The 17,873-nt window shown below is 35.8% G+C and overlaps 1 protein-coding gene across 1 annotated transcript in view; it reads left to right on the top strand.

The window, feature by feature from the left end:
* Positions 1–17,873, top strand: part of LOC107731007 (pappalysin-1-like) — an 82,593-nt gene that overhangs the window by 30,513 nt on the left and 34,207 nt on the right. The window contains exons 8-13 of the mRNA XM_016541976.1: positions 7,423–7,551; positions 7,985–8,076; positions 11,599–11,795; positions 15,473–15,580; positions 16,150–16,285; positions 16,414–16,627. Coding sequence (XP_016397462.1) covers positions 7,423–7,551; positions 7,985–8,076; positions 11,599–11,795; positions 15,473–15,580; positions 16,150–16,285; positions 16,414–16,627 — 876 coding nt within the window. The remainder of the gene's footprint in view (positions 1–7,422; positions 7,552–7,984; positions 8,077–11,598; positions 11,796–15,472; positions 15,581–16,149; positions 16,286–16,413; positions 16,628–17,873) is intronic.

The raw sequence follows: 17,873 nt of genomic DNA, 5'->3' as shown, positions 1-17,873 counted from the left end.
ATTTGTGTGTGAATGAGACAACACTGGTCACGCTGTATATTGTGTGCAGTCTGCAAGGGCATTAAGATGTATAGACATTTTCAATTAATTGGCAATGTTTCCCATGTTTTTTTTTTTTGTTTAATTCCCCAAACACAAGTTGTGAACCTTCACAATGATTTTGGGATAATTTCTTGAAATAACTAAAGTAACAATTATGAAACTTGCAGAAGTAGTATCCAATTTAATTTTTTTTTAAATCTGTAAAAATGGCCTATTGAGCATCCATTATTTCTTTCTGGGAAATATGCCTCATTAACAGGACATTAATGAAGACTTTGGTCATTTAGTAGGCAGGCATTGTGTCTGCCTCCTTTTGTGCTTTTTTTTCCACCACACCTCAGTTGGCAGGCTGCCAATAATGTACATTAGCTTTCACAAAAAATCTACTCAGTGCATACTGTATAAACAAGACCCAATGTGAACTCACTGAACTTCACTGTCCTCACACTGGGCTGTTTTGGGTGTCTTTTCTTGTTTCCAAAAAGTTGGCTGACAAGTGAAACTACAGTAAATACGGTGACAGCTGCAGCAGCAGTAAGTTAGAAAAAAGACATGCAGATCTTTTCATCTGAACAAATAAATATCTACATATTATATACTGTATATATATATATATATATATATATATATATATATATATATTTAGAATTGAAAATAGTCTTAACAAATCATTGCAGAATTAAAGTAGTATTTATACTGACATTATCGAAACATACATTAAAGCTGTGTTTAGTTTGTAGTAGCACAATCCAAGTTGTGTTAGCGAGGTATCCAGATACATCAACCAACAGCTTAATCTGCTCAGATAATGTGTTTTTTCTTAATTGAAAAGGTTTGTTTTATATATTAATGCTGCACAGCTGTATTCACCAGATGGTGAGAAAATGTATCAGTGTATCAGCAGGCTTGTACAGCTCTGGGATCAGCGAAAAACTCCCCTCATCTGAAATTCGCAAAAGCTGTTGTAAGGAGCAATACAGCGTCTTTCAGAAAGACTTCCACTTCAGCTAAAAGCTAAATCCAGGAAATTCATTATTCAGTATCAGCACAAGCGATTCCTCGAGATAGGCTTTCTTATGGGAATTTTACAACTTCTATATGTTTGACTTTTTTTAGTACTGTTATTTTATTATTGCACTGAGGCTAGTCTAAAGGAATTTAGTGCAGTAGTTGGATTCGGCATGAGCAGCAATAAGGCCTGGGGCCAGTCTGAGTCGAAGAAACAGTGTTGTTTTGCTCCTAAATCGTACATTATTTGATCTTATTCAAGTTTGAATTGGTGATTAACTTGTCATCCAAGATAGATGGTTTTTTTTTTTTTTTTTCTCAAAACTCGCACAATTTTCCAGAAAATGTGTGTGATTTTATTGCTTTCATGGAGTTTTATTATAGCTGTATAATTGTTTGGAAAGAGAATGTCACGGTGTATTGACAAAGAAGATGAATATATTCCAACACAAAGTTTAATCACAATAATCCACACAAGAGATAATCCAAAAGGGCAGGGAAACACACATAAATGCAAACGGTGACCGGACCAGGACTGAAAAGAAGAGGGAGAACTTATACAAGAACTAAACGAGGGAACTAATGAGATAATAAACGAACACAGGTGAACTGAATGAACTAATCAAAGGAAGACAAATACTAGGTCACGGGAACTAAAATGAAAACAAACTTAAAATCCATAAGTGACAGAGAAGTATTAAAATATAGAATATAAAAATTAGAATAAAAATCTATAGAATTTATAAACTGCAATATAAATGTAATACTTTTAAATTGATACAATTTGTTTAGTTTATGTTTATGGAGTTTTTGAATGCTCACCAAAGCTGCATTTATTTGATCAAAATACAGTAAAAAAATTATAATATTGTGAAATATTATTACGTTTCTTATTGAATAATTGAAATATTATTAGTTGAATATTTTATAATGATATTACAGTTTAGTTTCACATGATCCTTCAGAAATCATTCTAATATGCTGATATCATTCTAACATGATATTTAAAATAAAAATATTCTTTGAATATTTAAAATAGAAATCTTTTGTAACATTACAAATGTGAATGTCTATATCCATTTATCAATTTAATGCAATTTAATATAGTACATTGATAAAAATAAAGTTTTTTTTTTTTGTACTGGAGCGAGTGAAAATGATGACAGGGCGAGTAAAAGTTATTTCATAAAAAATATATAAAAAGTTAAGCTATAACTCAATTATAGAGTTCTGTAATTGAATTATCGGTAGGGAGTTGTTTCCCAAAGACTAGTAAGAAATGTTAGTAAATTAACAGAAATCATTCGATGAGATTTGCTTGATCACTAAACAGTTTTTCAGTTAATCATGATTCTTGTCAGTTATTTTGTCCTATTGTTATCGTCCACTATCTGTTTTTCTCATTTCTTCTCCCTTTCAGTCCTCAATGTGGGTGGCCTTTGCTGAGTCCACACAGTCCTGATCCTTCATCGCTGTGTGATAATTAACTAGAGATCGTTTTCATGTCGTCCAGGAAAACAAGGGCCATAAAATGTTTTGTCAGCTCCAGAGTGGCGCAAAATTGCATGGCCATTTCATCCTCCAGGTGCAAGCCTACTTCGGCTCCAATAGAAGCAGGCAATCGTGACCAGTGAAAGCAGCCCCAGTCAAAGTGGTGTCTGGCTAAAAGAGGCAGGCTTCCTAATGAGAGCTCTTCAGTGTAGCAGGGGAATGTGCTGTAATATCCGATCTCAGCCAAAGAACAGCCACTATAGATCACTGCTGCTACAGTATGGAGAGTGATTAAACAGCATGGCCTCCGAGAACCTCCAAACTGCTTCACACACGCCGTGTTTTCATTTGCAAACTTATCAATGTGATTATGTCACAGGCCAACAAGACAAAGTGTTGTAAAAGAACACACATGACCCACAAATCAATGGTGCATGTGGTAAGCATGCACAGGATATGCAAATTTAGCATTGTCTTGTGCATTTTAAGGTATAGTTCACCCCAAAAAATGAACATTTTGTAATTCATTATTCACCTACATGTCGTTCCAAACCAATTAGCTGCCATTTCTGTTTGTGAAATGCAGAATGAAAACTTTTTGAACATACTTTACTCAGAATTTTTGCTGAATCTTTATTTTTTTCCCCATACAACAACAATTCGTAGTGTCCACATCTATCCGAAAAAGAAAAAAAGTATGATTAAAATTGATGGATATTGATGGATAATTGCTTTAAAGCTGTGAAATGCATGCATGATTCATGACTTCAGAATAGTATCTATAGTATCTATTTGCAAGCAGGACAAGTTTAGGCAAGTTTAGACATCTGTGTTTGTGCAGTGTATTTTTGTTTTCCAGTAGTAATCTGAAGAGATTACGTCTTATCTTCTTGAAGGTAACTTTCCCCAGAGCTGTCAATGATTCCAGCAGCGTGTTTCTCTTTCATTCATAGAGCAAATAGTAAGCACCACTTGTGGATCTCTTGGGTTGAGTTGCGGTCTGACCAAACATCTGTGGTTTGGTAAATTATATGATTGAGATTGTGTTGTTGTTTTATTTAACCATATGAAATCTGATTTTGATTTTAAATGACAAATTATTTCCACTCCTTTGAAGTAAGTTTTTAGATCATCATTCTCCTAACTACTTCAAGCAGCGAGCAGCTGCACAGAGGGCTTAGCATTATGAGATGCATCTCTTTGATTTCTTTTGAAGGTATACAGCGAATACTATAATGCGATTTTTCCAGCATCTGGGCTGAAAGAGAGGAGTACCTTCAGAAAAACTAAGGAGGATGAGTGTGCTCCTCTATAGAGCTCAATTACAAGCACCAGAAAAGACAGACTTGTATATCTCACTCTTCCACATGTTTGTTTCAAAGTCCAGCTGCATTGAAGTGCAGACCACATTGTCTGTACAAAAAACATTCAGATTTTCATTCCATAAGTGATAAATGCTAAATGTTTATTTTCCTATTCAACATGAAGATATTAATTCACACTTTAAATTAGCTTGCTGACAGAAAAGAAATAATACTGTATGCCTCTTGTATGATTTTTAGTTTCTGAATTAAAATGAATTTTTTTTTTCTTTTGTAAGTCAAAATATCAGGGTGATACACCTGTCCTTATATCTCAATGAAAAAAAAAACGTATTAAAAGAATGATATTCTGTATTTTTAAATTATATATTTTAACTGCTTTACTGCGTATTAATATTTGAGAAATGTTTGTCTGCTAAAAATCGAAGGTTTTACATGACAATGTAAAAAAACACGGAAAAAAAAAAGCAGGAAATGACATCATAGAGAGGACCCCTGCAGACCCTCATGACTCTGTCAGATAAGGTTAGTTCAGTTTGTGGGAAGTGATATGGTGTGACTCCCCCCAAAATCTGATATTTATGAATAAATAATTCATTGCAAAAAATAATTCATTGCAAAAAAAAACGTATAAACTTTTCAAAACCATGTTCACACAGAGCATTTTTTTGTGTATTCCACTGCACTACTTTTCCAATGTTTTGCATGTAAACATGCTGGATGGATGTTTTTGACTGTTGCACTCACTTCTTGTGTGTTTTGCAGCATCTTGTGTATGACATACCTTCTAAAATCACAGCACTCATGTTAAAATACGTTCAACAAAAAACGTGCCTCATGTTTTTTAATGCAAAAACACATTCTGCGTGAATGGCGCCTTTTGTGTCATTAACCCGTATGGTAATTTGGGAATGAAAAGAAACTCTGGACAGATGAAAACCTACGAGTGTTGATAGAAACCAACCCATTATGATTTCAGGAAGTGAAACTGGTCACATTTATACCCAGAGATTTTGGCTGCTTTAGTGTTTGGTTACAGTCTTGTTTAACTGCCCTTGTGCTTCCTGAACATTGTCAGTGTTGCACGCTCCCACCTTATTGACTTAAGAGTGAAAGGTTTGGAGCTGCAGCGTTTTCCCACACTACTGTGGGGTATCCCGCATGGGAATAGTGATGATGTCATGAGCTACCACAAATTCCAGCACAGAGGCTTGAAAAATATTGTTATCGTCCGAAAACACCAAGACAGGATGGTGCTGTGACGGATTGCAACGTTTGAGCTCCAGGTTTTTTTAGTTACTACGCATATGCGACTATGAAATTTCATTTGAGTGCTGTCTTCTTGTGCCATGTCTTTGTATGCTGCCGTATTTATAAAAAGTTTTATGTCTGCAGCTTTATTTTTAAGAATGATCTTCTCTGAGTGTTTTTAGTAATGCACAAAAGCTCAGGTTGCTCAAATAAATGATTATGATTTCACAGACAAACAGCCTCGCTGTAAATTCGTAATGTAGCCACAAGACATTGATGGCTAAATTGATACTTACTCGATTTAATGGGCAAAATATCCTTTCCTCGTTGTGGAAGCCAAGCCAACGGTCTACCTCAGGAGTCACTGTGGCTGTTAAGGATAGCAGCAGTACTCTTTTAGCTTTGCTCTGCCTCTCCACAACAAACATGTCTTAGAAAAACACAGCCACAAGACCACATTGTGGGCCAAGATCTTCCAGCTCCTGCCTTTTGGGGGTTGGCTCAGACTCCGCATGCAGTTCTAGCAAAGTGTCCTCTGGCACTCGGCAGTTCTCACACCACTGAGGCTCTCTGACCCATATTTGACTGTTTGGGAAGTCTGCAGCTGGAGGAGCTTGTGGGGTTTTAGAGCCTCATGGTGGAGCTGATTAAGTCGAATATACCTGAACCAGCTGTGAGGCTTTCCGCAAGTTTGTGTTCCTGCAGGCGGAAAGTTAAAGCGGTGTAAAGGATCTGAGAAGCATATGTGCAGACAGAGGTTTAAGGGTTGATCTGAGTCGCGATTAAAATGTTTTTGTTAACCCGAGCCCCATAAGTGGCTGGGTCAATAACAGGAAGATATTTATTTATTTGTTTTTAGAAAGAAAGGGAGTTAAGGACTAGTAATGCAGACAGATAAGCGTATTACCGTACCTCCCCCTCTGCCTCCCCAATTGATCCTGTGCTCCCTCCACCTCCATTCTCCGTCGCTCTATTATTGGCGTTTCATTGTGAGGTGAAGATAAATAGAATGAAAGAGGAAATGCATTGTATGGGACGAGGGGGTCTTGGGTCATTTGGGTGGTCCATTCCCAGCCTGATCCCAGCACAGATGATGACTAGAGTTTTGCGCTGTTTCAGCTGAGTCTTGCACTTCATGTACCTGGAGGGTTGTATTACAGTCATGACGAGTGCCGAGAGCACACTTTGTACTCTACCTAGAGTCAAATTACAATAGCCATCCTTTCTTACCATCTAATCGTTGGTGCTTGAGGATGAAAGGGGACAGTTTGTTTCACATGAAATCGCTTAAATTAAATGCACTGAGTGCTTATCGCCTTATATAATGGCAAACACTACAACTGTCTTATAAACACTCATTCCAAAGTAATTTTCCATCTCTCAGCTATAAATATTTAAAAGTGTTAACGTAGGTAGAGGTAAGCAGGATTCTTTTAAAGGTATAACGTCTTTTCTTTATACTAAAGGGTTTTGTGTTATATATTTGTGATATAAAGATATTACAGAAAAAGTGTGCACGTTCAACTCAAGCCAGGAACTGAAGCAGGACTCAAACTAGCTACTTAGCAGTTCTATAATAAAGTGCTAATATATAATAAAGTGATAAATGATGACAGTTCCTGTCATGTTTTGTTGAAGTATATAGAAAGCATCTGAGCAATTTATCTGTTCACCAGTGTCTGGTGAGCTTGTAATCAAACTTTTTTCTTTAATAAAACATTTGAAAACCTTATTGAAACATACAGCATGTACCCTACCATTCAAAAGTTTCAGTGGCGGTAAGTTTTTTTTTAAAAATGTTTTTAAAAGAAGTCTCTTATCCTCACCAAGGCTGAAACATTTAGAAATGTTTTATGATGTTTTTATTATTATTATTATTATTATTATTATTATTATTATTATTATCATGAATGTTGAAAACATGCTGTTTCTCTTCTCTTCTCTTTTATTTTATTTTTAATTTAATTTAATTTTTTCTATTATAATTTATTTATTTTGTTTTTTATAGAAACCGTGACACTTTATTTTCAGGATTCTTTAATTAATAGAAAATTCAAAACAATATTTATTTTCAATTTTTGTAACATTATAAATTTTACTTTGGTTAATTTAATGTGTCCTTACTGAATAAATGTGTTAATTTCTTACTGACCTCAAATTTTTGAATGGTAAGGCCCCATAACCTTTTATTCAACTACAATTTTAAGAATGCAAGCATCGTGGGGTTGGGTTTCACTAAACACCTTATAATTTACATCCTGCATAAGAGTTTAAAAACATACTAATAGCCCTTGTTTATGTTTTCCAGGGACTTAAAGCCTGATGAGACGTACACCTACCATGTGCTGACAGTGTCTAGAAAAGCAGAGAGTGAACCATCTCCTCCTCTCTCTCACCAGCTGGGCTCACCCTACTGTGGAGATGGACTCATCCAAAAGTGAGTTCACTCTCTGAACTCTCACTGCATTCCATATATAAATATAATGGAAATGAAAAACATATCCTTGTGTTTATTGCAACCACTGTGGGTGACAATGGTTACAGCCATGTTATGAAAATAGATAAAGTTTTGTGAATAAAACAATCAGTAATGGACATAATTGACAGAATGACTAATTGAATTGACTTTGTAGCAAAATTGTATAAGATTGTTTACAGAGGCTGTATCTTGAATGAAATGCATTTTGTCTTGCTCCATTTTTCTTGTTTTGAGAAAAAGCCTTATTTTATTTCTTATTTTGGTAAAAGCTGTTTTGAACCATGTAAAAAGTAAAAAGTAAATTTTTTATTTATTTAAAAGCAGCCTTGTGGCAGCAAGGTTATTTGTGTGATTTAACTCTTTTGATGACGTATGCGTGTATACCTTTCAGATACCTTGGAGAGCAATGTGATGACATGAACTTCGCTAATGGAGACGGCTGCTCAAACCAGTGCAAGAAGGAGCCGTTGTTCAACTGTGTTGGTATGTGACCGTAATCTATAGGTAGAAATGTTAAAGGAGTAGTTAAAATGTAAATTAAGTCATTATTTACCCTCTTGTCATTCCAACCCATATATACAATTTTTTTCTGAGGAAAACAAATGTAGAATTTTTGGAGAATCTTGGCCCAGCTCTTTTCTAAACAGTGACGGTTCATACTATATATATATATATTCTTTTTTAAGTTTTTTGTTTTTTCGCTTTGCAGACTTGGTCAGACATTGTATAGAAAACATAGACACTGTATGTGTCATTGTATGGAAAAGAGCTGCATAACAATTATTCAAAATACCTCGTTTTGTATACGGCAAAAGAAAGAATAAAATAAAAATAATAATGTGTGTTTGGAATGACATGAGAGTGAATAAATAATGAGAAAATGTTAATTTTAGGTTGAAAGATTTCTCAATGCTTTTTTTATTGCTATTTCAAAAGCAAAGTACAATAAAGTAAAAGTATAAAGTGTAGCATCAGTTTGATTGATGTTTTGCTCCAACAGCATTTAGCTGTATTGCTGATTACTTCTCAGTGCTCTATTGATGTCAGTTCTGCCCGGTTGCCCAGCCATCAATCTCATGGCTTCAGCCTGTCATCAGTGTCACAGTGTCCTACACTGACAATGTGTGAAAGACCAAGAAAGTTCTGTTGTACTATCCCTTTATAGCACAAAACTTGTTAGCTGGTTGTGATGTTAATGGAGTGCTTTAAGTTGTAAGCTGATCAGTTCTGTCAAAACAATTGGCCACATAATTGGACCCTCTTAGGGACATTTAAGTCCCCTCACAAAAGACTTTACTCTTTGCTGTAGAGCTCTAAGATCTGCCTAACGAGCACTAGCGAACTATTGTGTCACTTCTTCCTGTTAACAGTAATGCAACAATCCCCTTTTCTTCTAAACGTGTGGACAGAAAGCTGGAGTGGAGTAAAAAAAGACAGAGAGAAGAAAAGGAGGCAGCAAAGAAGAACAGATAAGAAGGGCTTTTGAAGTTCGCTGTTGAATGTAGCCAACATTCATCTAGCTGAAGTCTTGTCTGACCTCTAGGACACCTCTGGAAGTCTGAGGTTGCACTAGTACCTGACAGTGCTTAATTGGCAGTTCCGCTTTTTTTGGAGTAGGTTCAATGAGTTCATCCTTCACTGCCTTAAAGGAACAGTTCAGAAAAAAAATGGGGAAAAAAATGCAAGGGAAAAAAAGAGAAAAAGCAACATAAACGTCAAAGAGAAATCATGTTCTCTGTTCATGAATGAATCTTTTTTTTTTTTCGTTGTAGCTTTTCAACAGTGCCTTGACAGTGTACGCTTTCATTACGTGATGTAGCCTATTACAGTGTCCTCAAAATTCAAGATATGAGGATAAAAATACCCCTGTATCAGTTTTTGTCTTGTATTTAATTCATATGATATATACTCCCCAAAATGAAGCATTCACAAGGGCCTTTCACAGCAGTGCCATAGAAGAACCATTTTGGGTTCCTAAAAGAACCTTTTAGTGAATAGTTCTTTTTTTTATTGTATGTTTATTTAGATAATCAATAACATACATTCACATATCAACACAACTAACAACACAACATGCATACAGACATTGTGCTTTTACATTGTGTGCATATAAACAAAGACAAGAAAGAGAAAATAACATCAGTAAATCATAAGCAAAACCTGACAGCATCAGCATCAGTTTATCCACTTGCAATTATACTTGGTTTTGTAAATAATTTATGAAAGGACACCATATGGCAGTGAACTTAGACCCAGAACCCTTTAAATTAAGTCTTATTTTTTCCAAACTCAGGAATTGTAACACATCTCTGGCCCTCTGTTTAAAAGAAGGGGGAAATGACTGTTTCCAATTAATTAAAATCAAGCGCCTTGCCAAAAGAGAAGTAAAGGCGATGCAGTCCAATCACTTTTTGACAAAGTGTTATTTTCACATACAATACCAAAGATGGCAGTTAAAGGATTTGCACAAACATCTTTACAAAATATTCTAGAATAAGATAAAAAAAAAATATGAATATGACAGACTAGGAGTGAATAGTTCTTAAAATATATATTTTTTCTTATTGTGAAGAACATTTTAATAATCTAAAGTACCTTTTTCCATTGCAAAGAAACTTTATTGCAATGGAAAGATTCCATGGATTATATGCCGACTTGCGCATATGATCCGCTCCGTGCGATCGTGTCTCTGGACCGGAGCCAAAGTCCAGATCAGACTGCGCGCTGCCACGGTTCGCGTGAAACAACGTGAAACCAGACCTCATTTTCACCAATTGAAAGCATATTTACACTGTCTGAAACAAGTTAATATTTTAAACAAAGCCACAGCAGAACAGTTGCAACGCGGCGTTTTGTATTTGGTTCCTGAAAGAATCTGCATTTTTGAATGAATCAGGTGAGTCAATAGTCCCTTTCACACAGTAATACCAATAACTTGCCGTAAAATTACCGGAATGACTTTACCGGTAAATACAAAAATGCGCAGTTCACATGAGCAATGACGTTCCGTCTTTTTACCGGTAAAGCACCATTCACACATCGGTTTCAAATTACCGGTAAATTCTGTGACATCATTAACCGGAAATGACCTCTAAATGGCTGCGTGTCCCGGTGTTGTGTTTGTAAACATGGAGGGGTAAACGCGGTCAGTGTTTTTGTTAATGTTTTCATTTTTGTGTCAAACGTTTACATTCATGCAGCTTATTTTGGCCCAGAGACATCCTATCAGACGACTTCAAATTGAACTACACAGCGCAGAGTAAATGCGTCATCTGTATCAGAATGTTATGATTGGCGTTCTGAACTTGTACGTGCTCATACCGGTAATCTTCATTCTGCAGACATGTAGTTGCAAATTAATGAGAATTAGTTGACATGTAGTTACAGAGTTACTTATAGTTAATAGAATGTCTAAAGTGGACTATCGAAATAAAGTGTAACCTAATGTTTTATTTCTTTTCATATTATTCCTATTGCTTTATTTATTTAGCTTTCATTCGCATTAGCAATTTTCTTCTTCTTTTTTAAGATATGTTGTTATAATTTTAAACTGTTAAAATGCCAACAAGTTATTACTTACCTACAGAAACTGTATTTATTTGCAAATTATTCAGACTGTGTAAATGTAATTTATTTGGCTGGTCGATAATGTGTAATTTATTTAGCAAATATTCAAATTAGCATTAAGTTTTTTTTTTTACTTTTAATTTGTCAACATATACAGTAAGTGAGTTAATTTAATCATTTACGTACCCACACAGTTATTAATGTATATATACTGTATATATACTGTAGATAATTGCTTTGAAGTAGATGGGTGGAGGGTTTCTATTGAAGTCGTCCACCACCTGAAACTGTCTGAGAAGCACTGGGATAAAGTTAAGGACATGAATAACTGCTACCAGCTTCAAACAGTCTGCTGATCTCAGCATTTGAAATGGGCTTTTGATGCAGTGGTTCAGTATTGCTCTCATACCAGTTCATCTCTATCTCTCTCCTCTGAAGATGAGCCCAGCTTGTGTTATTTCTACGACGGTGATGGTGTGTGTGAGGACTTTGAGCGGGAGGCGAGCGTAAGGGACTGTGGTCTCTATACCCCGAGCGGCTTCCTGGATCAATGGGCCACTGCGATGCAGGTGTCCAATGAGGAGAAGATACACTGTCCAGCGGAGGTGGCTGTTGGATATCCTGCAGTGACTAAGGTGAGTATGCTTAAAGAGGCACGTTTACAAGCATACCCACACATACGATGTGTAGGATGTGTTAAAGACCCCATGAAATGTTGATGACATCATGTCAGTCTTAGTGTTATTTATAGACCATTATAGTTTGTTTGATTTTGAAAACTTTGAATGTTTTGAACTAACTTTTATTTTTATATTTTTAGTTTTCTTTTTAATTCAAGTTTAATTTTTAGTCATGTTATGTTCTTTTATTATTTAGCAGTTATTATTTATGAACACAAGTGGCTCTTTTGACTATGAAGAACACAGAAAAATCTCAGATCTAAAATATTATATATGTCAGACTGAACTGCAGTTTTTCACAATAAATGGCTGAGAAGCAGATTCTGTTAAAGAGAGATTTGAGACATTGCTCTAACCCTTCACACATGGAAGTAGTAAAGAATTGGCTCTTTCTGAGGGACGTCTAAAAAAACTGTGTTGTTTTACTCCCTGGATATTTCAACATGATACATTTGTAATTTTACAGTTTTATTGGCCACATCTCCTCCTCCTCTCCCCCACTCTCGTGATGTTTGTGGAGTTCGAGTTTCCTGCGCCCGAAATCGTGCAAGCTCCTGAATTAATCATGTCACAAAACTATTACATTCATGCTGTGCGCAACCTAAGAATTTATGGCACTGAGAAATGGCCATTTTTCACAGTTGAGCTTGAACCTCATTGTTGGGAGAAAATGCGTATTGTGGCTCATAATGGGAAACGATGGCACATAGGTTACAATGACTTTGAATAGTTAGTCTTGCCGATACACCTTTGTGTGGAGTTTGAACTTTCGCTTCACAGTCTCACAAGTATTTTATATGAATGTAAACCAAGGCCTCGTTCAGCTTGGAAACAGACTTGCAGCTTAAGTGAATCAGTTGGTGATCGATGTTAGCGGCGCGCTGTATCAGAATGACTAAATGCTTTTTCACTTATTGTGTGACGCAGCGGCCAACAGAGATGCAGAACGGACTGCGTACAGTAGTGTACTTGAATCAATGGAGGGGAGGTGGAGGAGCGGGGAACAGTGTCACTGAGGATACTGTGGCGTGCTGAGAGAGAGCGATAAAGAGAGAGAGAGAGGAATCTCATGAGACTAAGCGAGGAGTGCAGAAACGAATATCCTCTCATTCTCTTTTTTTCACCCCATTTCTCCCTTTCTAAGTCTCTTTCAAGCATTACATCAGAATTCTCTAGTTTTGCGGCTAATTTTGTAACCGTTTCATTCAAATTTTATAAGGCATTTAGAGATGAAAAAGATGTTATGAATCCCCCTGCTCCAGTCAGCTGTCTCCCCGCAGAACTGTCTTAGAGTAGTGAATGAAGTGAATTGCCGGTCTCTCGGTCTAATTCATGTAATATTACATCACCTCTAGATCTGTGAACTGTAAGATGATTACACTTTGAGAGACAAATTCATTTCTGTCCAGAAAGATTATGTCCATGTACAATGTAAGAACAACTGCTGATTTTAAAAAAATTAAGGAAAAAAAAGCTATTACTGGCAGAAATAACTGCATGATATTAAATTATACTGCACTGCAAAACTCATTGTTTATCAGTATGTTGACTTGTTTTCCATAAAAATATCTAAATGCACAATTTACATGAAAATAACACAAAAAAAATCTTTATTTCACTCTTTTATGTATATATATATTTTTTTATATATATATTTTTTAAATATATAAATATATTTATATATTTTTATTTAATATATAACTATAATACGTATATAAGTATATAACTATAATAACAAAATGATATATATATATATATTATTTTGCTATTATAGTTAACTAAAACCATAAAAACATGTTTATTACTATTTTTAACTGAAAACAATTATTTTATATTTTACTTTACATATTTTATTTCAGATAGTAGCCAGGGCAACATGTGTGATTTTTATTTAGTTTAACTACTAAAAATTGCAAAAGCACACAACAACATTACTAAAACTTTAAGTTTATAATGAAAACAGAATAAAAATAACAACTAATTCAAATATATCTCGATCAGTGATATTTTAGTATAATTTATATATACTGTATACATACACATATAACAAATAATTTGCTAATGAGGTGCAAAAAATAAAAGATAAAAGTATGAAGGGGAAATGAGGTCAGCGTAAAAGCCAGACAGTAACCGGCACACCGGTACTGCTGCCCGAGCAGAAAATACCCTCTGCATATCACCCCAAAAATCCTGGGGACGTCTATTGTGCAGGTTTAGGAGACAGCTTAAGCGAAAGCACTGCTGTCCTGATCTGCTCCCGCTGCTGTTACACATACACAAACATTGAACACATGATTAGTGCCATTCACTCGGTGAGGAAGCGTGCAGCTCTCCAGTGTCACCTAGCGTTGCAACACTGTCACCCCACATTTGGGTTCAAGGGGTTCAGTGAGGTTCTCTGTCACATTATTCTACAGTGAAATGAAATACACTAGATGCTATTCACCGTGAAACAAGGGCGAAGAGTTTAGAAGACTTGGACTAGCAGTTAAAATACCACTAGAAAGGCATTTAGATCAGCATTTAGCTAAAATGGTCTATTAAAAACAGGCTTTTACATGAAAACTGGGTGAATTTTCCCTTTGAATATAGACTTGAGGGAAATGAGGAAAAAAATTAATGGGTCAATAAATAAAAAGCTGCGTAGAAAAACGTGTGTATTTACTTAAGTGTGTATTTACTTGAGTATAATTTTTTGCTCTGCCCTGAAAAAAAAAAGAAGTAATAATTAAAAAATCTAATTTTCAGCTTTTTCATTGATATAATTTCCTAAGCTGCCTTTAATGTCAGAAAACTGTTACTGGCAATGTACAGTACTTCCTTTTGAACCAACTTGACCCTCCCTGAAGGCTTGTATGATTGGTGAACTTCACTCTCACACAGAGAGTCAAACCTCTTCATGGGAGTAATTCTGAAACTCAACAGTTCAGGCCAGTTTTGATCTCATAGTTCCCAGAAGAGAGTGGTAGGTCAGTTCACCCTTTTCACCCAGATTTCACTGGCTTTTAGAAGGATCTGGAGTGGCACCTTAACCTTAACCTAATTTTGAGCTTCCAGATGGTCTAATTTCCCTTTTCATAGTGGACTGCAGGCTTGTAGCCTCATCATTACATCATTACTCTGTTTTAGTGCCTTTATGTTTGCAGTCCAAAAATATGCTGTAAAGTTTGAAGTTGGTAAGATTTCTTTGTTTTTGAAGGAAGTCTCTTATACTCACCAAGGCTGCATTTATTTGAAAAAATACAGTAAAAACAGTAATATTGTGAAATATTATTACAATATAAAATTACTGTTTTCTATTTTAATATGTTTTAAAATGTCATTTATTCCTGTGAAGGCAAAGCTGAATTTTCAGTTTAATTTACTCCAGTCTCCAGTCTTCAGTGTCACATGATCCTTTAGAAATCATTCTAATATGCTGATTTGCTGCTCAAGAAACATTTCATATTATTATCAGTGTTGAAAATTCTTACTGGCCCAAACTTTTGAATGGTAGTGTGTGTATACACACACACACACATATATATATATATATACACACACACACACACAACACATTTGTATTGGCCACATTCAATAAGTAACTAAGGAAGAGGAAAAACAGTAAATATCTCATATGTTTGTTTGCTTAGAGCTGTCAGTCGAAGGTGTTTGACCTGTCACATGACGTGTCTCAGTACGCTTGGTTTCCTTGTGAGGAGTCTCAGCAGCACAGCTGGACTTCACAATTTTGGCTGAAGGTAAGAGCTTGATAATGTATCTTTTTGGTTTCAGTTGAACAGATTGATGTCATGTCACATCAGGTGCATAAATCTATATGATCATGTGACTTACCATGATTTCACCAAGTAGTAAATATTCCTGAAACAACATTCTTATAAACCAATCAGATTTTAGGGTTAGGGTTTGAAACTAAAACAACTTTATTATCAATCTACAGGTTTCAAGTAGTCATGGGGAACCTATGTATTTTAGAGAATTTTAACATTTTGATATACATTTTTCTGCTTGAATACTATTTGTAAGCACAATTTCAATAAAATGATTTTTTTTTTTATCTATGTCCAGTAATCACAAATGACTGGGAAAGTCAGGGGAAATTCATTGGTCGATAGGTGAACCTCATTTCCCTAAAAGTTTAAGAGTTAGGACAAAGATTGGGGTTAAAAATAAGTTTGTTATTGTGTTTGATCAATAAAAGATTTTGATCCAGAAGCACATGCTACTTGGTAAAGTTACAATTTTCAATTAAATGAACTGACTGTCAGTGAGGTTTTTTTTATTTTGTTTTGTTTTTTTCTCCCAAAAGGCCTATTACGCCCATCCTATGGTGGCTGCCGCAGTCATTATACATCTGGCTGCTGAAGGAACAGCCGACATCGACCAGAGACAACACAACATTACTGTTCAGCTGCTGGACACTAAGGAGCAAACCCACCCTCTCGGTCAGTCTCAGCCCAATCTCGATAACATTTGAACACACTTTTTACCCCAAGCTGTATGTTTCTAGAAAATTAAAGTGGAAGGTGATTTTTGTACTGTATATTTTTTTGCCACGGCTGGATGGTTTTAGGGGACTGGAGGCTGAGCTGCCGGAATAATCCACTGGTGATTCCTGTGAGTCATGACCTGAGTGTGGCCTTCTACCGGACAAAAGCCATTATAGTGAGCTTCAGCTCTCCTCTGGTGGCCATCTCAGGTGTTGGTCTGCGCTCCTTTCAATATTTTGACCCCATCACTATAAGTGGCTGCCAGAGCAATGAAATCTACAACCCCATGGGCCAAAGGTGAGGAGATAAATCTACCATTGCTCCCTCTCATGTCAGTGTAGAGGCTAAATGTTTTGCCAGTCCACAGTGCATAGATGTGGTCTTAGATCTGTAATTATAGTATTTGAATTTTTTTTGTGTATCATGTTATGATGTCTATTGCAGTAGTGATAAGTTTTGAAGATATGTTGATGACACGTTTATTTAATCCTCTATTGCACATTGTTATTTAATAAATCCATTTTCTTCACTTTGCAAGCACATGATGCATAAAAGATGGCAATAAAATGATTAATAATAAAGGGATGTCTTTGAAAAAAAAACAATAAAAGCCTTTTCTTGGTCACGCTATATCCTTACAGTCAACAGCAAAGCTTTTGTTTTTCACCCATTAAATACGATTAACAATTGTTAGTGAGAAAATTTTTAAACTTTATTTTAAACACATTTATAGTGATAGAAATTATTTGTTTGGTATGAGAGATTGCATAGATTTGTTTTCTTGTTAAATAAAATTGTGCAACAGTGGAAAGGATTCAGATACACTACTATAGAGTAAATTCTGATGCATATTTTGTGTTTTTTATTTAGATTTTTATTAAGTAAAAATTTTAAATATAGTTTAAGCTAGAGGCCAATGTTAAATTCTGTTTTTGTTCAATTCAAGTCTTTGATTAAGTCTTCTGATTAATTTATTTCCATTGTCGCATGGATTTGCTTTCATAAGGCAAGAGTGTTAAAGTAAACCAATTGTCTGTTCCCTGTCAGTCGGTCACTCCCAGTCACGTCTGTGACCGACGAATTGGGATCTCGCTTAGAGAGACCAATCCACTTCGAGTGTAAACTAAACGAGCCAATGCACATTGGCATGCGATGATTGCATCCAGCTACCGCTGATCACAGCGTGAGCCTAAAAAGGCAGCCTTTGCAACACACCAGCTTTTTGCTTCGGAGCCGAGCGACAACATCGTTCTGCTCCTACCAAACTGCTTCGTGTGTGACGAGTCTAGCGTGCTCTCGGGAGCTTTTTGTGTTGGCAGATGGCGCTTCAGCGGTGGTCGTTCCTGTGTCGAGTGGGTTGCGCACTTCAGGCTGCACTACCCCCTGTCGTGCTGCAAACGGCCGTTTCCCTGTGCGTCTCAGCATGTAAAAGAGCATTTTCCTAAAAGAGCCAATTTCTCTAAAAGAGTACAATAAGCGAGACCTTATTGTATCTTTGTAAAGACGACGGATTGTCTTTTTAAAGATGCCGTTTCACCTGTGC

Source organism: Sinocyclocheilus rhinocerous, unplaced genomic scaffold, assembly GCF_001515625.1.
Source record: "Sinocyclocheilus rhinocerous isolate Xijiao unplaced genomic scaffold, SAMN03320098_v1.1 scaffold157, whole genome shotgun sequence".
NCBI classification, from domain to species: Eukaryota; Metazoa; Chordata; class Actinopteri; order Cypriniformes; family Cyprinidae; genus Sinocyclocheilus; species Sinocyclocheilus rhinocerous.
The sequence above is the reverse complement of the archived record's forward strand: the minus strand, read 5'-3'. Positions and strand labels throughout refer to the sequence as shown.